This window comes from Rhea pennata, chromosome 2, assembly GCF_028389875.1.
Source record: "Rhea pennata isolate bPtePen1 chromosome 2, bPtePen1.pri, whole genome shotgun sequence".
Taxonomy (NCBI): domain Eukaryota; kingdom Metazoa; phylum Chordata; class Aves; order Rheiformes; family Rheidae; genus Rhea; species Rhea pennata.
The window spans coordinates 140,889,517-140,910,279 of NC_084664.1; the positions used below are offsets into that span (position 1 = coordinate 140,889,517).

Below are 20,763 nucleotides of genomic sequence, written 5' to 3' on the forward strand. Positions count from 1 at the left end.
GGAGGTTTAAGAAACTCCTGTGATAGTTGGAAATAACAGAAAATGAAAAAAAAAAAGAGACTAGCTTCCACAATCTGAGAAGAGGAGAAACAAAGAGTTAAAGATAAGTCAATTGGTATTTAAACACGGGAAGTGAAGCAGAGCTGAGACACAGACAGGGAAGAAAGGGCAGAAAAAGGAAACAAATCCTCAGGGAAGAAAATGAAAAGAGAATCAGAATTAGAAAGAAAGCAAGACAAATCAAATAAAAAGTTGGCAACTCTCTTGGAAGAAAACCCAAAGCATCCCACAACGGAAGCAATGTTCTTTGGATGTAGAAGACTCAATAGTTTTGAATTTGTTTTTTGGCTCATCCTCCATGTGGATGAATTAAAGGCAAATTCCTTTCCTTTTCTGTAGTTGAATGATCAATTCCATTAATCCCTCAGAATTAAGTCTGGATGAAAGGTCCTTAGTACCTCACAAGCTTGAGCCCAAACTATTTCAATGGAGAGAAAAGTTAGATGGGGGCAGAACAAGAGGAACAATCGCAACAGAGATCTTTAACAAAACATTAAAACGAAGCAAAGAGTTGTGTCCAATTCATGAACTAAGGATCCCTAGGACATTCTACTTGAGCTCAGATTTTGTCACACGAGGAGAACAAGAGATGTATTTACTTGGGGCCAAACACAAGTAAAAACAAGAAAAGGGAAAATTCAAACCATTTGTAGTAAAGCCATTTTTAATTTTCCTTCTGCTCCTTTCTCAGCTCGTTCCATGCTTGACTATTATTACTGTAATACAAATATTTAGTTTGTACGAATTCCTGGAACAAGATGCAAGATTACATACCGAATTGCACATCAGCCCTACAGATAAGCAATGATGCTCTTCCATCAAATGCCGAACCTGACAAATCCTGTTAATTCTGTCAAATCTTTAATCAACAAGGCAACTGCAATGCAAGACTGCATATATACAGTGTCACCAAACTGTAAACGAGTCCAAAACCTGATGCACTAGCACAGCCAAAACCTCTCAGAAATCGTTCTGCCCGGAGACTGCAGGATTTGCTCTAAATGAGTAATCGACACCATCGGCTTCACGGCCTCATTCAGCAGGAGGCAATGCGAAGTACCCACAAGCGAGACAAACTCTGCCAGGCAGGCACCCCACACACCGCGTGCTGACGCGCCCCTGGCTTACAAACGCGGCCCTGGAGAACTCTCCCGCCTGTTCTCGGCTGTACCTCCACGCGTGACTGCAGTGGCGAAGCCCGCGAAGTTGTTTCCGTGGTGCAGGCGGCACGGCTAAGAGCACCAGCACCGGGACCCAGGCCAACGCGCACTTAGCCTAAGCTAGCACGTGTGGAACAGAAACGATGGCACGAAACAGTCTCTCCCGCCCCGCGGTGAACAGTCCACGGGCGCGACGCCGGTGCTGGGCTTCTCGGCCACCCGAGAAAAGCCACCCTCAGCAGCGCTCGAAGCAGGTGCCCGCTCCCGCAAGGAGTGCGGCGGAGAGGCACGGGGCCACCAGCCAGTCCCAAGGAAACGCAGCCCGAGAGCACAGCGCACCTCTGGAGGAGGCGCTCTCTCCGGCGAGCAGGCACCGGCACCGCGCCCGGCCCGCCGTGCCTCCCTCGGGAGAGCCGGGCCGGGCCGGGCCGGGCCGCCGCAGCCGCCCGCCCCCGCCGCGGCCCGGCCCGGCCCGGCCCGCGCACCTGGTGAAGGCGAAGGCCATGAGGCTGAGGATGGTGAAGCTGAGCAGCGTGATGGTGTGGGGCCGATAGAAGAACTCCAGCGTGATGTCCTCCACCTGCTGCTCGTTGATCATGCGGAAGTGCAGCCGGTAGTTCACGTCGTCCTTGCTCAGGGTCCGGCTCCCCACGCACGACGCCATGGCGCCCCGTGCCCGCGGCGCGGCGCGGCGCGGCGCGGCTCGGCGCGGCTCGGCGCGGCTCGGCGCGGCCCGGCGCAGGGCAGGGCGGCGCGGCCCGGCCGCCCGCGCCCGCCTCCCGCTGAGACGAGCCGCTGAGCGGAGCCGCCGCGCGCGCGTGCGCGCCGCCGCCGGGCTCGGGGGGGGGGGGGGGGGGGCGGGAAGGGGGAGGGGGAAGAGGAGGAGGGGGCGGGGCCAGGCCTGCCGCTCCGGCGCGCCCCGTACTACGCGACGACGGGGAGGCGGGGGGGAGAGGTGGAGCCTGGGCGTCCCCTGCGCGCCAGCGGAGCAGAATCTTTCGCCCCGCCACCCCCCTCCCTGCTTCCGAGTGGTCTCGCCTGGGTTGGTGGGGAGAAGCCACGTGGGCTCGGCGGCGTGCGCGGGAGCGGTGCGAGGGGCAGGTGAGGTGTTGCCGGGCCCCAACGGTCTTTAACGGTCCCAAACAGCCTGCAGCGGCCTCCCCGCGGGCGGTGCTCGCGGCTGTGCCCCATCCTCCCGCGGCCCGGCCGGCATGCGCGCCCTGAGGCTGCCGGCCTGGAGCGGCCTGCAAGGCCGGGCAGCCAGCGTAGCCTCTGCTCGCCTGGTACCAGGTTGTGCGGTGCTGCTCTGCACCGACTGCCCTGCCCCTTGGGTTGCCTTAGTGGGAGCATTTAGGTCCTTGCTCGATTTTCTCCTCTGCTCCTTGTAGCTTGCCTATGGGGATGGCTTTCATAAGAGTTGTGTTGTCAAGAGCCTGCTCTGCTCAGTTATGTTTCTTCCATTTGTCTTGTATTTAAAGCTCTGAAACAGCTACTTAATGTTTTATAGCTTGTAACTTATGCTTTCCTGCTTTGGGAGCTAATGCACAAACTCCCTGGCCTGTGGGTGAGGTGAGGTCAGCGCTTGCTTTACTCCTTGGTCTTTTGCCTTCTAGCAGGATGTTGTACTGACGTGGAAGATGGCGTTGTGGGCTCGCCAGGTCTCCCGGTGGTGGTGGTGCTCAATGAAAAGAGCCCATGCTACTGAATTTCCTCAGAAACTGAGGAGTTGCAGCAACACGACATGGAGATGTCATGCATTTTACCATCTGGCTTTGCTGCCTTCTGAAAATGACTTTTCCTTGTGGAAACTGCAGACCTACAGACTTTTATCTACAGGGAGTTGTTCTCAGCCCTCCAGCTCCGACGATGGATCTCTTGCATCTCCTGAAAGTAATTTACCTTCAGAGGTAAACCAGAAACAAGAAAAAGCAGAAATGTTACCTGATGTGAATGCAGCAATACCGTATGAAGGTAAGAAGCCTTAGGAATACCATTTCTTCTAAATCCACAAATTGTGTGTTCAGTATTTTTTTTTTTTTTTTTTGCCTTGCTTAGTTAGAGTATTTATTTGAAGTTTCTGAATTTTACTCGGTTTTAGCCCCATAGTTAATGCAGCCTGTGGTAGCTCTAGGAAGTAGAGCACCTTTAAGCAGTGATATAAGTATGATCAGTTGAGTGGAAATGTTGGTCTGGAGCTGCAGTTCGAAGAGCCTTACTTTTCATAGCCCTACCTGCAGCAGCTAAGTATTTGCCTTCCTCTCCCAGTTGTGTTGGTGCAGGAGAAAGGTGTATGTTTTTTGAGCAGGGATGGAGGAGGCCACACTGGTCCAGCTTGTGCAACACAGCTGCACAGCTGAGAGAGGATTCTGAATGATGGGCAGTAGGAGGCAGCAAAGTGTGAAGCCTGCTTATGCACTGCCGTGATGAGAAATGCTCATCAAACTGTTCCCTGAGGAAATGGAGATAAATGCAAAGTCTCCTTAGTGTTGTCACCAGAGCAAATTGCCTCACTTCCCTGCTGTTGTAGAGATAAATGAGAGTAAAACATATCATCCTTTGAAAACACTTCTGGTATGCTGAGATGCTGAGAGAACTTTCTTTGGAGTTATTGAGCAGTTCTTTATGCCTAGATTCAGCGCTGAGCACTGCCAATTTGGATGCTGCAGAGCTTATTTTTGGGGTGGTTCAGAGCTGCAACTGAGCTCTGTATGTTTGTGCAGCTGCTTCTGGAAGAAGTGCTGCTCTGGAACTGACAGGCCAGCGAGCTCATTTGCATCAGCACCTGCAGTGCAGTTTATTTATGTGCCAGAATGTTATCTGCTGGCAGACTACTCTGTGTGTTTGTGTAGCACTTTACCCAGTTGGCAGTAATATGATTGAAGAAAAATAATTGTTAGCTGTTTTCTGAAGATCTGTTTTCGAATAGGAGACTTAAGCAACTTGGAGCTGAAAAAATGTGCATCTGTGCTACCAGAATGGCTAGTGCTGTATATTGGTTTGGTCCTTAGCAGGTTTAAAGGAAGTGTTTCATGTCTATATAGATTCATGTAGAGCTCTTTTTGCTGTTAAGCTGTAAGTGTCACTAAAAACATTTTACTGTTTTGTTTTTTTTAACTGAAGTTTTGAGAAAAAGATAGGCTAACTCAACACCTGTGGTGGTGGCTCTTGTCAGTTCTCCTATGCAACTCTTCCTAGTATGAGAGATTCTTCCTGCTTATAGGAACTTGGTAGTTGTGCTTTGGTTTTGTCTTTTTGATGAGGAATATTATTACCCTTGTCTCTAGGAAGCCCTGGTCATTATACTAAGGTACAGTATGGAGAAAATTTCCATCCTGAAGAGTTTATAATTAGGGCTGTTGATCAGTTACCAGTTTGATAACTGAGGTGAATACTATAGGTCAGCCTGCAGAACAGCAATCTTGATCTAGCTTCTGTGAGCTCCTGTCAATAGCTGAATAGGTAAGTTGAGTGTTTCTAAGAGAAGGTGGCTTTGGACATTCAAGGGAAAACAAGCATAATGGCACTCATTTAGAAACTTTATTGAGTAGGAAATGGAGTCTGGTTTCCTTAGCTTTCAGGGGTGATGGGTGTCAGATGAGATACTCATCTCAGTTGTATATTGCTTAGTAGGAGATTGCTGTGAAATACCTTAAAAGTTAAAACAATTGCAATTCAGACATCAGAATCAGAAGGGGGAGGAGATATGAGGGGTGTCAGGTTATGGAAAACTATCTTTGCAGTTGCTTTTGATCTGAATATGATCAGGCAATAATATGTTCATGAAGATGAAAGAAGACCCTCTTTTTCAAGAAAGTGATGTGATCTGTTGTCCACAGTGGTCAGAGTGGGAGACTGAAGGCAGGCTTGCTGGGGACTAAGTTCAGAATTTGGTCATGTGATCAAGAGTTGATAGGCAGTGTCAAGGAGATGTGACAGAGACGAACTTAGGTTTTTAGCTTGTATGGGAAGATGCATTTGAGACTGAAAAGTAGTAACAGAATCTATGGTTTCATATATTTTCAAATGAACGTATATTGGCTGTTCATCTCTTACAAAGTGTTTTTGCATTTTTGAGATGGAATTGAAGAAATCTCTTATGTTGGGGGGAACAACTTTATCCTTCACAAAATGCATCCAACTCTTCTATCTTTTTTTGTTAGACTGGGATGACATCCCACCTTCATCTGCTTTGGAGGAGATATCTGAGGAAGAAGCCATGCAGATCATTGCAGAACCACTTCTTCCCCTTCAGTCTTCCACGCTCCGAGATTATGTTGACCACTCAGAAACCCTGGCAAAACTGGTACATTTAGGTATATGTGGGCGGGGGGAGAGGGGTTAGGTGATTTGCCTATACCTGGTGCTTTGGAGATTCTTTAGTTTGTGTTTTGTACTTACTGATTCCCTTGTAAACTTGAAAATTGGAAACTTTATAGGAACAGCAATCCACAGCTAAGGGCAGTGGAATGATGTACAGGGTAAATGGAAAGAGGAAGGGGACTGCATGACTCACTAGCAGTGCCATATTGGTTAAAGACAAGATTGGCTACCTTAGCCCCTTAGTCTTGTGGATGCTGAAAGATGCATCTCCCACAGCTTCTAGGAGGGTAGAGAGCACCTTGTGTGATTTGACTGGTCTTTTTTTCTTTTTTTCTGAGAAAGGATGTTTTAATTTGCTGCAACTCTTCCCTTCCTGGAAGGAAGGAGAGCTGTTGCTCTGCAGAGCCCTCAAAGTAGGGTATAATAAACTGGGGAGGAAAGAAGAAAGGAATGGGAGAGTACCTTAGTGCTTATCAAAAAGCACTTGGGTTGTGTGAGAAGGATGGTTGATGTCAAAGCTACTGGCCCCCTCCTTTTTTCCCCAAAATGCAATGAGATACCAGAAGTAGTGGGGAAATCTGACCCAGTCCAATAGTATTCAATTTGTGTGAGCCAATAACTGAAGGGTACTTTACTGCAAAATTGTCTCCTTCCATCATATGATGGATTTGGGAGTTCCCTTGGACATATACTTCTGTGCAATACACTTAAGTCTATGCATGTGGCAAATTCTAGTGTGCTCGGTTGCTCACACACAGGATTTGCTGCAGTAGTCCTCTTACAGAAAATAAATGTAGCAGTCACCTTTAAAACTATCCTGTTTGTTTTATCTGGAATCTTTCCACAATATACAAGATATTGTGACCTTGCTATGTTGAGCAAGTGAAGTATGCTAAATCAGTGCAAAAAAAGGAGAAGCCCTATAAACTTTAGCATGCCTTTGTGAAATAGTTGTAGGAAATAGGGCATATGCCTAATTAAAACAGTATCTGATTTTATTTGTTGTAGGAGTTGATTTATCCCAGGTGGAGAAGCGTCAAAAGGCAGGCCAACTCTTACTGACTTTGGACTTTGAAAAAGATGTAAGAAAAATACTTCTGTTTCTTAAGGATGTGGGTGTAGAAGACAATCAGCTGGGATCATTTCTGACCAAAAATCCATACATCCTTGGTGAAGATTTAGAAGCTCTAGAAACCCGGTGAGCTTTCAAAATAGCAATAGATTCTTAAATCCGTTGGCTCAACATCTAGTTGAACAAGCGGCTTAAGCCTATCTCAACTTGTGTTGTTGCTGTTTCCTTCCTCACTTGATCCGTGACTCTGTGTTCCTGTTCCTTCCTATAGTTCAGCACTAATAGGTGGTGGTGGTGTGGTAAGTCAAGAGTGAATTCCCCGATCCACCTGAATACTGACCATTAACAAATTTTACTGCATAAGTTTTAGTCAGATTAGGGAGCTGCATGGCCGTGTACTGCTAGTGTCTATGCAAGGGATGAGAAGGAACATACTTCAGGAGGGAGGAAGAATGGGATAACACTATCCTTTTTGGTGACAGCTTGGACCTGAATTACCAAGGACACTGCTTCTGGAATAATTATTACCTAAAATTTCATGTCTTTATTTGCCCATCTTTAAAAATGTGTTGGAACCATGTTAGATCTACTACTTAAATGTGCTAAAATCCTGGATGTGGGACTGTTTAGCCACCCCTCTCTGTGCACTCCCCATGTACTGTTGGCCAGTTAAACTGTATGGTAGGGTGGGTTGCAATGGGAAGATCATTTTAATTTTTGGAGAGCTAGGTTTGTTCCGGTGGGTGTGGAGCTGTCAAGAGAGGGAGGATGTGGTCAGCTCCTCATTGAGTATAGAAGGACAGTGGAAGGCATCAGTACTGCTCTGCATGAGGAAGAGGGAATAACACATCTTAGTGAGCCCAGCCTCTGCTGGCATTCACACCCTGCACCTCTACCTCCTTTGGTCCCTTTGTGAGGAGCCTGAATGTTTATGAGCTCAAAAGTAGGGAAGAGAGATGGGCCAGGGCATGGCTAGATGGGGAGCCTTCTGTTGCTATGCAGAAAAGAAGGATCAGGGCCACCCCTGGAGAACAAGTCTCCTTGTCTGCAGTGTCTAGAGGTGTAATTAATTGCTGCTCCTCAGTCTGATTCTCCCACCCTCTGTGTACACGTATGCCTATACTTACACTGCAGCAGTACCTGTTGTCCTGTATCACTGCCTACCCTTGGTAGCATTGGGGTGCAGATGGGCTGTTTAAAGTGGCTGATCTCTGTCTCTCTGCCATAGATAGGGGGAAGCAGCTTGCCATCCTAAGCTGCTTACTTTGCCACTATCAGTTTTGGTTCCAAAATGATGGTCCCCAAGGCTTTCCTTAAAGGTTTGTAGAACCATGACCCCTTTGTCAGGCTTGACTGTATGTAGTGCTTTGCAAGAAATGTTGATGACTGGCAGTGGTTATCTAGCCTTTACCAGTCATGTTTTAGAACTGCTCTTCTAGATTAAATGTCTGCCTATACCTTGTGAATTCTGCAGCAAGAGAAGCAGATCACATCTTTTCTCTTATTTATAACAGCAGCAGAGGGTTTTGGAGTTGTGATTTTTTTTCCCCAACTGGAACTGAGAATGAGACCACCATGAACTAATTTTTTTTGTGTTACCAGCTGTATGACATTAGACTGTCACTTAGTGTCATAGAGTTTATCTGCACATAAGGGTAAATACCAGTCTTTTAGAAGATCTCGTAATATCTCAGACCAAAAATTATTTGGTTAGGTATTTTCTGGAGTTTGTTTTTAAAGATTATTCTTTTATGAAGGTGGAATTATTTATTAAAAAAAATAGTCATGGTATCTATGGGTGTTTCTCCTGAGACTGTAGGAGGGAAAAAAAGCTGTTTTCTTCATGTACTAGTGTAGTGCAGATTGTAGTTAACGCAACTAATTAAAGAACTCTTAACTTCTAAAAATGCTGCATTCTGAGTGTAAGGGCTGCTTAGACTGAAAGTATGCACTGAAAAAATATGATATGTATACATATATTAATCTTTCTCCAGCAGTGATATGAGTTACATCTGAAGTTGAGTAAAGTCTGATTACTGCTTTCACCAGCTTCAGTTTTGTCTGAATTGGGCTATTTAATAGCGTTGCTCTTTCTCTGCCTCTGGTAATGTTTGCCGACAGCGAGTCTTTCTCTTTAATGGCCGTTATTTTATTAACAATTCTTTGTCTAGTAAGCTCTAGAGATAAAACTGGATAATACTGGTATGAAGTAGTTTTATAAATCTGCAGCTAAGTTGGAGGACTAATGGTGGTCAAAACAAGAATATTGAGATGTAGCAGATCTTCCTGGAACAGTCTAAGATGTTACTGATAGCAGCTGTCCATTCTCCCTCTCAGAAATCAACCATCATCATAGTGTTTGGCCACATGCATGTGCAGGTTTTAACTGCTTGTGCAGTTGGCTTAAGCTAGGATGTTGGACTTCATATTGCAGTGTCTGAGATATCTATACTGATGTCAGTCTGGCTGAGGTCTTACAATTGTAACCATGCATATTTATTTGTAGAAGTGTGTCCCTAATGTTTTTGCATTGTTAATTTTGGAGGAATGGAGGATTTTTTTTCCAGAGTTTTAAAGATAGGTGTTACATTTGTGGCAGAAAGGCTTTCACTTTTAAAGACCCCCCCTAAATTTAAATATCCTAAATTTAAAATATTCAAGATCTTTAAATGATGTATTCTAAAATACTTGTGTTGTAAAATGTGCGTGCTAAAAGGCATAAACCTTTTTTTTTCCCCCAAAACTATTGCTCTCTGAGTCTTCAATTATCTGCAGTAACTGACCATAGGCTTTGAGCTTATATTTTTATGAATCCCCAATCACTTTGTTGCTTATGCCCTTTGCTGTAGGGCTGGTGTGATGGCTTGTAAGTGCACTGCTTCTGCTCTTTCTCTTTGTTGGCTTTTGAATTCACAAAAGTTTTCCATATTCCTTTGCTGCACTGCTACCTGGGTGTGTGGGGGATTTTTTTCTGTTTGTTTGTTTTTGGTGGGATCCCATTAAGGCATGGGATACTCAAGGTACTGATACCAGACTGTGGGAGGTCCTTTTTCTTTCTTTCTTTCTTTCTTTTTTTTTTAAACTAGGCTGTCTTTCAGTCATACAGATGTCTTAGCGTTTTTATACCCAGTTATATTCGTTTGTCGTGTAGCTCTGATAACACTTCTGTGCAGAAGTACTTTTTTGTTTCTCTGATTCGTACTTTCATTAGGTGCATTGATTGTGTAAATACTGCAATAGGATGGATTTCTGTTCTCAAAAATAGCTGAGAAAGGCTTGTATTAATTCAACAATCATCTTGTACAGAACAGCTGGATTTTAAGCATTCTTTGTAATGAACTCAAGCCATCTCAGTATTTAAAAATACCAGAAGAGAAAGCCTTGCATGTAGTATCTGCTCAAGACAGAAATCTGAAAGTATAGCTTTTTAGAAATAGTCACATTAGGAGGCTCTTACCTAACATAGACCTGAGTTTTTTTTTTTTTCTTCATCTTTTTCTGTTCTTTCCATCCTCTTATTCAATAGTGACCTTTCATAAAAAGAACCTGAAAAGAATCTTATTTTGAAAATGTGCAAAAAGTAACAGTAAATTACTCCTTGAGTCCAGATTGTCTGAGCTGCTTCTATTTTTCTGAAGAGAGAAGTGTGTGTGTGGTTTTCGGTTGGTTGGTTGGTTCATTTTTGCTATCATAAAATTCTAATTCTACTGTGAAGTCAGATTTACTCTTCAGTGGCTGCCCTGTGGCACTGTCTGGTTAGTGAAATAGAGGTTGAACAGGGCAATCCAAATTATTGGATTGGAATATTTTGTTGATTGATTTCAGTAAGTGTATCTGTGTTTGGCATTGGTGAATGCTTTTCTGCAAACTTCAAAGTTTTGTGCTGCAAAGGATGTATAGCAGGCTATAAAGTAAATGTGTTTCAGATAGCTATCTTCTGAAAGCTGACTATACCTTTGCACAAACACTTAAGTACAGATGGACGTGACCACAGATGGATGTGCTATTGATTACATCATTCTGGAATGTTTTATTGCTATGGATTCCATGTTGCCAGGAAACAAAACACAAATTTCAATAGATTTGGCATGTGACTTCAGATAAACACTGTAAAAGTCAAAACATTCCATAATTCATAACAATTCTGACAGTTGCAAATCAGTCTCTGTACTGCAGCTGCACCAGTTGCTTCATTTTGTCGTATCACTAATGATAGTGGTTAACGTGCTGTATGGAACTGCTGACCCTTGTACTAGGATGAGTGATAACCTTCATGGCAACACTTAGACTTATCATAGACCTTTGTTAAACTGGTCGATTGATTGTGTCTCTTAAACATACCAGCTTCTGGACTCAGGTGATCAGAATCTTGCCATCCCTCTTAAGTCTCTTGTCTTTCAAGGTTGTAAAAAATATATGTATATATATTTCAAGTGTGAGTCTTGATGAATTGTTGACAGAAGACAAAGAGGTGGAGTCAGGAGAACCAAAGGATTTTTGTTATATTTTTAAGCTGCTAACATTTAGTTTTGTTTCTAGGCTAGGATGCTTGGCAGTTGTGTACTTGACCAATTGAGTGGAAGAAGCACAGTGGAGCCAAGCTGCAGTGGTTTAAAACATAATGGGATAATTTTCAAAAGAAAAATTGCTTAGTTCTATGCATTTCTTCTCCCCTCTACCCCACCCTGGTCTCTGAGGTTCCTGCAGCCAGTTCTGTTAGTATTGTTGAGAGCCTAGGCTGTTATCTTCTGTGTTGGTTTACCTCCTCAGTTAGAAATGGGTCCCCTAGAGCTTGTTCTTGGATCTTCTGTCTGACTTTTGGCTTATGATGATATCTTTCTTGAGGGTTTGCTGGGGAGGGAGGTGGTTGTATCTGGAAGGTATTTTTATTCTTTCTCTCCCCAAGACATGATTTAACACTCCTCCCCCTCCCTCCTTTTTTTTCCTTCATTGCAAGAGCAAGCATCTTTTGCTGGATGTCTGCTTCTGCAAAACATTCTGCAGTCTATTTAGTATCCTAATTACTGTTGGATAAAATCAGTTCTTGTATACCCTAAGATCATCTGACAGCAGATGCTTCTGTTTATGCTCATCTATAATCAAAGGAACCTCTTCAAATTGAAGTACTTTTTTTTTTTTTTTTTTTTTTTTTTTTGGTAAATCATGGTACATGGATTAATTGTGTTTCTCTTCTGTGGTATTTCCCCCTCCATTCCTTTTTCTGGGAGCTATGGTAATAATCTACTGCAAGTAGTACTTGAAATAAGATTTTCCAAACTTTGTTCAATTCAGTGAAAGTGAAAAGTCTTAAGTTGGAAAGAAAGAAACCTCTGTTAAACCTAAAAACCTTGATCAGTTCTTCACCATTCTGACAACCAGATGTTTTGCAACTAAATACTTGGACCAGTGACTGAAAGTAGGAATCTGTTGTAACAAGAGTAAGTTCAGCTGATTTAGAAATGTCTTTTTGGATGGTGTCTATACATGTGGCATTGTTCTATGGTATTTCTGCTCCAGTGCTATTGGCAAAACGGAGATGTATGAGATATAATACTCTATTCTTTCAGCAGTAGAAATGGAATTCATTAAAATAGCAAAAGGCTGTGTATATCTTCATGGCCGTAGCCTGTGACGATCTATTAAAGTGTTCGCAGTCTAGGAGACAGGCTAGTTGTTAAACATAGGTTAACATAGTTATCTGCTTAAGTACAGCTGGAAGGAATTAAAATCTGTCTTCACTATTGACATTCTTCTCTGAGGTTTATTTTGCTTCTAATTAATTGGAAGGGATGGTATCTTGCTTTTATGATAACTGCAGATTTCCTCCCCCCTCCCTCCCTGCAATTATTTTTGGCAGAGTTGCATATTAATGCTAGAACATCTGTCCATTTATAAGAGATCACTGAGGAATTTAAACAAGTACTGAATAAATGGAGGCAATAAAATTTTCATCACTGGATTTTTTTTTTTTTTGTTCTCTTTCTAGAGTGGCTTACCTAAAATCAAAAAAATTTGATAAGAGAGAAATTGCTCAGATGGTCTCAAGAGCTCCATATTTACTGTTGTTTTCAGTGGAAAGACTGGATAACAGACTGGGTTTCTTCAAAAATGAACTTGGCCTCAGTGTAAGAAAGGTAAAAACTATACATCAAAGGTGCTGTGTCAATGACAGTAGCAAGGCCTTGGAACATAGAGCCTTGTGATGACCTTCAAACACTTGTACACAAATACTGCTAAAAACAGGAAGCAACTCCTTGACTTCTAGAAAACTAATTGGCTTTTCATCTCTTCAGGATACTGTAATGTACTAAAGTTATCAGTGAAAAATAGTTCAATGAGCAAATGCCATATCCATCTACATGCTACCTGCTCAACTCACCAAGATTAACCTGTGGATTTCCTGGTGAGCACTACCATGCTAAGTGCTTAGCAGGTATTTTGCACCCTGCTTTGGGATCTTTGTAGGATCTAGCTTCCTGGAATAAGTGGGAAGTGTGTTAGTTGTTTCCCTACAGTGGCTGGTGATGCCCATAATTATCAAGTTCCAAGTGAAATCTTACATTCTTCTATTAGCTCGTCTTTCTTAGGCTTGAGGTAAGAGTCTGCTCTGGTAAAGTGTTTAGTCACCATCTTGTAGTCAGGGTGGACTACAAGTACTCCTGGGGTTCAGCAGATGTGGGGTAATTTCTTATATTACCATAATATTATTGTGTAACCTGAGGGAGAGAAATAAAATACTGCATTTTTTTTAAAAAAAAAAAAAAAAAAAAAAATCTTTTCACAGCTTCTATCAGGTAGTGTTTCCTTTACTTTAAGGAGCTAGAAAGAAACAACCCAAAGACTAAAAAGAGTAGACACTTCAGTACACTTTCTACTTTTGGGGTATGCTGTTACTTCCTCTTCCCAGCTGTTTTACATTAGTGGATTTTTTTTTTCTCTCTCTCTTTAAAAGGAATATGGCATTTGAGTAACTTTGTTTCTTATTAAATTGCTGCTTCATACAAATTCATCTTGGGCTAGAGATAAAACGAAATGCAAGAGAAAGTTTGCCTCCAACTAGAATCAGAATTCAGCAAAAAGAAAATGTTAATGTGAGGTCTGTATCTTTCAGTGCTTGATTCACGACATGCTTTTCTAATAATCTTTTTTTTTCCTATGTATTTTGTTTATTCTAATTGCAGACAAAGGATCTGGTAATTCGTTTTCCAAGGCTACTGACTGGCAAATTAGAGCCTGTAAAAGAAAACATTCAGGTGAGCTTATTAGTATATGTTAAAAACAGTGTACCCACACAGTTTAAGAGTCAGAAGGTAAAACTCCTTGTAGGAAATCCTGTACAGAAAGAGTTTGATGAAATAATTATGTAAAGATGTAAAATGAATTTGAGCATTTTGTCAGGCTAATTCTTTTCCTCTGTAGGAAGCTTACAGCAAGCTTGGAGCATACATGGAATAACATCTTATTTTGTCTTCTAGTCTGATGTAGGTTAGAAACTTCATCTGGGCCCCTTCCTCCTGAAAGCTGCTGTGTTGACACAAATGGTTACCCATTTCCTTATAGCGAGTGAAAAATAGGGCCTGCTCCCTACCCCCCGCCTTTTTTTTTTCTTAATTATTGTATTTTGCGAACTTGGATTGTCCCTGAGGATTTAGGAGCAAGAAATGTGCAGTCAATTATTTTTCTCTTGGCAGGTAGATAGTCTGCCAAAATGTGCATTTGACACTTATTGTCTGATAGCAGATGGTCGTTATTAACAACTGTTGGGTAAATAACTTCAGACCCACAGGGGCTCCTTTTCCCTTTGAAAATGTAACTGTGTATTGCTTTAATTATTGTGCTCTAAAGCCAGTTAGGCCAAACAGTGTGATATAGTGTAACAATTTGAGAAATCCCATTATCCTATGATGCGTTACTATGAATTAAAATATGTAATTTTAAGATAGACTTACTGTTCTGAAATCATTAATCCCTGGGAATCTTACAATCTGGAATGTGTGTGTGGTAAGGGAGGAGACTGGAAAGTAGCGGACTGTTCCAATTAATAGTGCTTTCTTTTTAATGAACATTGTTTCCACGGGCTGGGAGTAATGTGTTTTTAAGTTTTAATGTTTTAAGTTTTTAATGTGTCTTTAAGACCCTCAGTACTGTGCAACTATCTTGTCTATCAAAAAGTATATACTTTTTGTCTACCATTCTTATTTTTAACAAATGTTATGGAGAGAGAGGAAGGATTTTTAGGTCCTTGCTATTGGAATCCACTGATACATAGAAGTTCCAGCTTCTCTGGAGGTTGGATGTCTCACACTTGGTCAGGATTCTGTCCTGTATGTCCTAGGCTGGTGGTGGAAAACTGGTACTTTGCAAGTGAGATCATGTAACAGCAATTCCAAAGTGATCTGGTAGAATCCCTTGTTCTGAGGGGGCTGTTAGCACTCAGAAACCATTGCTACAATTGATACTGGTTGTCAGAAGATACCAATTATGGACTAAATGAGTTCAGGGATGGATTGTTCCATCCTTTATAGGTCTCATTAAGTCCAATTAGAGATCCACTGATAAAGTAGAATTGGAATGTTTGCATTGCCACTGTCTGTGCTAATAATTATGCAGACCATGTTGAACATTGCTAGGGCTTATGCAGTAAGAATATCAATATACACAGTCTGGAGAGTTACTGAACATTCTGCAAATTATTTAATAACGAAGAGGGTGTAAACCTGAGCTCCAGGTCAAGTGGGAGAATTATTGCTGTCTTGTTTCACAGAGCAGGAATTGAGGCACGTGGAAAGCTCAAGAGACTTGCCACAATGAAGTCTACATTAGGGCAAGCTATATGTCTCCAATGATTTAACATCAGGTCTTACTCTGTTTTCAGTGTAGGAAGTTATGACTGCCAGATCAGATCTGTCAAAAACACCACAATGGGCAAACATATCTCTGTACTCCAGTGTTAACTGTTCATTAATATTTCTTGTGATAGGCAAATATTTTTAAAGCAGATAAGGAAGAACCAGTAGCTGAAAGACCTGAATATAATCATCTGTAGAAACAATTGCCTGTACAGGCCTGGAAGTCCTAAGGTAGCTTCTAAACCCAGATACCAAACCCTTCCCTTCGCATTTGCCAAGCAGTCTAGGAAAAGAGCTTCAGTGGGCAAACAAAATGTACCACCTTCTTGCCAACTGGAGAAGCACCTGAGTTGCATTTGAAGTCTGGTTATGTTGACGTTGAGCATATTGGCTTCAGGACTAAAAAGCTGCTTGTAAATGTCACTGGAGGATAGAAGAAATGGATGAATTGCCAGACAGACACTTTTGAATGCTAAATTCCTTTCTCTGCAGCTCAGTGAACTGCTTGCCGTCCTGCATTTGGGAGGAGTACTCATGACTTTATTGAAAAAATGTGTTATATTTTTCTTTTGGGAAACTGTAATTAAAATCAGGGCAGTTTCTGAACAAGCAGTCTTACCTCAGGCCTTAACCAACTGTAAGATACATAGAACACCTTGTATATTCAATGCGTCTTTCAGGTTGAATGGACTACATGTCTAAGACTACTGGATTGAAATTACACTCCTTAATAAAAAAAAATCTGACTTGAATATATTAGAAAATAAATAGCATATTAACAAAAGTAGTCATTAGCTATTTTTCACTGATTGCTGCATTTCACTGAATTCAACACCTCCACAACCTAAAAGGTTAGTCACTTTTGACAGCTTGGTATTGAAATTGATATGACTTCTCCCCAAAGAATCTTTTATCCTTGTAACTGCCCTGTGTACAGAGACATAGCTATTCTGTTTGTATATCAGACAAACCAAAAAACAGATGGCATTCATAGAAATCATCTTTACTTAAGAGATAGTCCACAAATGAACTACACTTTATCACCTGGAGTGATAAACAACTTGCATTCTCTGGCTTCAGAGAACTGGAATCGCAGATACTGTTGTGGATTGTAATGATATTGCTGAGTGACAAAGGGTAGAAGAATTTTGTGTTAAGTTAGTTTAAAGAAAACCATTGAAATAAACTAAGTTTGCTGTAGCTGACTTTTGAAGATAAAATTGTGTTCTTTTTCAGATATGTCAGATTGAACTTGGTTTTCAACGTAGTGAAATTCAACACATTATGTTTAAAACCCCCAAGACTTTAACTGCAAGCAAAAAGAGGCTCAGACAGACATTTGACTACCTGCACAATGTCATGGGCATTCCCCATGACATGCTTACTCGATTTCCTCAGGTGAGCTGTTAATCTGGGGATAAACAGTAGGTGCTTTTTGCATAAGTGCTTTACTAGTTCAGTGCCATAGGAGGATCCTCACTATATGTGGGACACAAGTTCTTCATCTTGTCTGGCTGTTAATTTTAATTTGGATAACTTTTACTAGCAACTCACCAACTATTGTAAATTCCAGTTTGAAAGTTCTCTTTGTTCCTGTAATCTAGTGAATATTTGTTTTTATCATGCTGATCTCTTCTGGAGTCATGCAAGAGCGATTTAGTGCCTGCTTATACATTCCTTGTCCTCAAACCTTATGTCTAGGTAAGAGAAAAGAAAGAAAACATGGAGCTCATTAGATAGCACATTTATAAACAGTTCTCTTTCAGATCTGCCTAGTTGGAAGTTAAATTTTCCAGATTCTAGGATCTTAAAATATCTTATAGTTTAAAGGTAAGAAAACAAGTTCTCTCCATGAGACAATAAGATTCTCACTGACCTTGCTACTGCAAAGGCTTAAAAATAATCACAAGAATGAAAATAGTTGATATTCTTGATGGCTACTTTGTTTTTTCTGTTTTCTCATTACAGTTATTGCCTTGCAAGTCAAGTTGAAAGCATTAGTCACTTTATCCAGTGCTGACATGCAGTCACAGTTGTGTAGCACCCAGTAACTTTACAAGGGAAAAAAATAAAGCACACATTACAACTTCAATATTGCAGTAACTTTCTTAAAGGAAATCTAACAGGGAATCTAACTGGCTAAAAAAGCGATGTATTATATGGGGTAATAGGACTGCTCTCCAGAATTTTGATTTCTTGGATATCTGATATATCTATCTTTACTTGACTCTTTTTTTTTTTTTAATACCAATCCATGTCTTGCTTTTGCCTGCCTTGACTTGTAAGTGAACATAAGTCTTGCTCGTTTCCTTCTCAGTTTTACTGTTCTGACTTTGTGGTGCTTCACCTCATTATTTCTGTCCTTTATTTGGGAGGGGAGGTGGAGAGAAGCCTTGATTTCTCATTCTTGCTGCACGCACCTTTCTTCCCTTTTTTCCCCTTCCATCCTGAAAACCAATAGGTTTCAGAAAAGGCTTCTACAATTCGGTCTGCTATATGGCTTGTCATCCACATTGGTTGATGGCCAATAATGCCAGAAATAAGAGGCACCCAGGATTTTTTTTTTTTTATTGTTAAGTCATCTCTGCTGCTACAGCTGCTGATCATCCTTGCTGTTAGTTAAGTCCATGAGCAGTGATTAGAGGTTCTTCCCCCTGCCCCAACCTTCTTCTGACTGTCCTTTGAAAAGCAAGCAAGGCAGAGGAGAAGTAAGTTTTGTTCTCTGTCCCATTTCAGGTTTGTGTGCATCCTTAATAGTTCTTGCTTCAATAGTTCAGTCTTCCCTTTTTACTAAAAACTTTGCTTACTTTCACTCTATCTACAATTCTTGTCACTATGATTGGCTCTTAAGCAGCTTCTCTCTTCAGTTATACTGCACATAAAAAGCAGAGCTCTAGCTCTGTATTATCTTCCCCATGACTCTCTCCTTTCAGCTGTGTCCCACTGATTTCTTCCTTGATTTCCTTATACCATTGTTCTTTCCTTTGACTACAGTTCTCTTGGTGACTAATGTTTTCAAGGGTAAGCACTGTTATGCAGGAGACCAGTGGTTGTTCTGAGCTAATAAACTTAGCCTTTTGGCTATATTATAAAAATAGATGCAGCCACTCGCTTTCTCTGTAGTTACTATGCAATTCACTGTTCTGTATTATGTCATATGGTCACCTCTCAATTTCCACTCCATAACAATCCCAATCTGAAGCTGTATAAGGACTGCATAAGGAAGTGTTTCCACCTATATATGCAAAGTGCTCAGTCATTCCTGCCCCCTGTTCCTGAACGTCTCCTCTCCACTTTCTTTGCTGTGATCACACAAAATAATGCAAGTAACTGTCAGCTTATAAGCTGATATGCTCAAGAGAGTTATATTTTTCCCTAAGTTTTTATTTCAATATAATTTAAGCTTTAACCTCTTTCTGATGTTTGGCATAAATGAGGGCTAAAGGTCCAGATTGTTGATAAAACTTCAGGTTGTTGGGTTTTTTTAAAAAAAAAAAAAAAAAAAAAAAAAAAGAGAGAGAGAAAGAAAAAAGGCTGACATTTTAGATTCATCAGATTCTGACATTTAGACTACCTAAAACTTCTCCCTTTCCTTCCTTCCTTAGGTTTTCAACTCAAAACTATTACGAATCAGAGAGAGACATTTGTTTCTTAAGTTCTTGGGAAGAGCCCAGTATGACCCAGCGCAACCCAGCTACATCTCTCTGGACCAGCTAGTATCCTTACCCGATGAAGTGTTCTGTACAGAGATTGCTAAAGCCTCAATACAGGACTTTGAAAAATTCTTAAAAACACTTTAATTAGTAACACATGTAAAAAGGAATAGATTAAGTTATGAAATAAACATTTTTTCTAAATCTACTCCCTTCTGTCATCTCTTAGCTTCTTAATTACTGTTTTAAGAAGTTTATTCTTAGCTTTTATGCACCACAAATGTTTCATAAGCAACAGTGTTCCTTATGGTGACTTTAAAAGTGTATTTCACAAGGATTAAGCAAGTACATGTTGATTTCTATGGATATAATCCTTGTAGTTAATTGCTATTATTTAATTCAGAGTGAATGATGCACTGACAGAAAAGTAAATTAAGGCAGATTCTTCTACTTTTTTTTTTTCCTTTCAACAATTTCAGAGCTTTAGGAAAAAATGACTGATGACTGACTGCTCTGCCTCCTCCTCCTCCTTCCTCCCCTCACCCTGCCTCCCTCAGAGGAACCAGCGAGTGCAACAGCAAAGTAGTAGCATGATTACATGTTCTAATCTCAGCAGCTAATAATGTAATTCTTTTCCTTGTAGAGAGAAGTACACCATTACATACATGAAGCCCCTCATACAAATTGGTGTTCAACAGCTTATAACAAGGATGCTTCTTTGTGCAGCTGGTTGCTGAAGTTAACAGCCAAAAGGCTGTACAATGAAACTTGGTTTGAAACATAAAGGAAAATCAGCCAACTGAATCCAGGCAAAAATAAATAAATAAAAAACTCCCTCTAGATTTCAGGGACTTGTCTAGTTTTACTTTTATAACTCACTTTCCTCTCTGCCTCTTGGAGGGGAAGAAAAAAAGAGTAGTTTTGCTCCATTCCTGATATGATTTGTATGGCTTCTGTATACAAGTAACCATAAAAAAAAAGTAGCAGTGTATATGTAGTTGACATAGTTATCTTGCTCAGTTCTAACAGAAGTAGATGGTAACATTAGGAATTGTTAGAGTACTGAAAGTGGTTAATGCTATTAGTAAATTAATTTTATTAATACACTGAGGGGTATTTTGTAATTCTGTATTTGGGCAACATGAAAAAAATGACTAAATCCGAATGCAAACTGCCTAATAGTTCATTGTTTAGAAGTTTCCATTCTTTCAGTTAAAATAGTTTAAGAAACTTAAATCCAGATGCTTTCTTTTGAATTTAAGCTTATGTAATGCAAATGTCTCTCTTAACATTTTAAAAAAATGTTCTTGATGGAGAAGCACAACAAATTCCATCTAAAGTGGTGGTCTGAAATTTGATGGGTAAACACTTCCCACTGCCTTGCCTTCATTTGCTTAGATTTTTGACCTTATTAAAGCAAAAGACAGGTTAAGGCTAATAAGCTGTAATTTTCAAATGATCTAATAAACTTATTTTTATAGCACAGTGTGTGAGTTTATAATGCCAGAGTGAAGACAGTTTCCTTTTCCAGACCTGCTCTTCTGTCCTTAGCTACTTTATTGCCCTATGACAAGGCATTAAAATTTAAACAGCATTACATGTAATATTTTCAATGTCTTAAACTCAAGCTTTTAATTCCTTTATGTTTA

General features: G+C 40.9%; 2 protein-coding genes across 4 annotated transcripts in view; one reads left to right on the plus strand and one right to left on the minus strand.

Annotated features, from left to right (window-relative positions):
- Positions 1-1,913, minus strand: part of PTDSS1 (phosphatidylserine synthase 1) — a 31,114-nt gene extending 29,201 nt beyond the window's left edge. For both annotated transcript variants that reach the window (XM_062568336.1, XM_062568335.1), the window contains exon 1: positions 1,706-1,913. In XM_062568336.1, coding sequence (XP_062424320.1) covers positions 1,706-1,884 — 179 coding nt within the window. In that variant the 5' untranslated portion in view covers positions 1,885-1,913. The remainder of the gene's footprint in view (positions 1-1,705) is intronic.
- A 301-nt stretch (positions 1,914-2,214) lies between these two features.
- MTERF3 (mitochondrial transcription termination factor 3) lies at positions 2,215-20,597 on the plus strand. Of its 2 annotated transcripts, none has more exons than XM_062568338.1 (8): positions 2,215-2,321; positions 2,834-3,191; positions 5,381-5,533; positions 6,549-6,738; positions 12,599-12,746; positions 13,794-13,865; positions 16,698-16,859; positions 19,067-20,597. In XM_062568338.1, the coding sequence occupies exons 2-8, from the start codon at positions 2,858-2,860 to the stop codon at positions 19,259-19,261; spliced, it is 1,254 nt and encodes a 417-aa protein (XP_062424322.1). In that variant the 5' UTR covers positions 2,215-2,321; positions 2,834-2,857; the 3' UTR covers positions 19,262-20,597. The 2 variants fall into 2 exon arrangements, with proteins under 2 accessions (XP_062424322.1, XP_062424321.1); XM_062568337.1 differs by having other exon boundaries at positions 2,837-3,191.
- Positions 20,598-20,763: the final 166 nt, after the last annotated feature.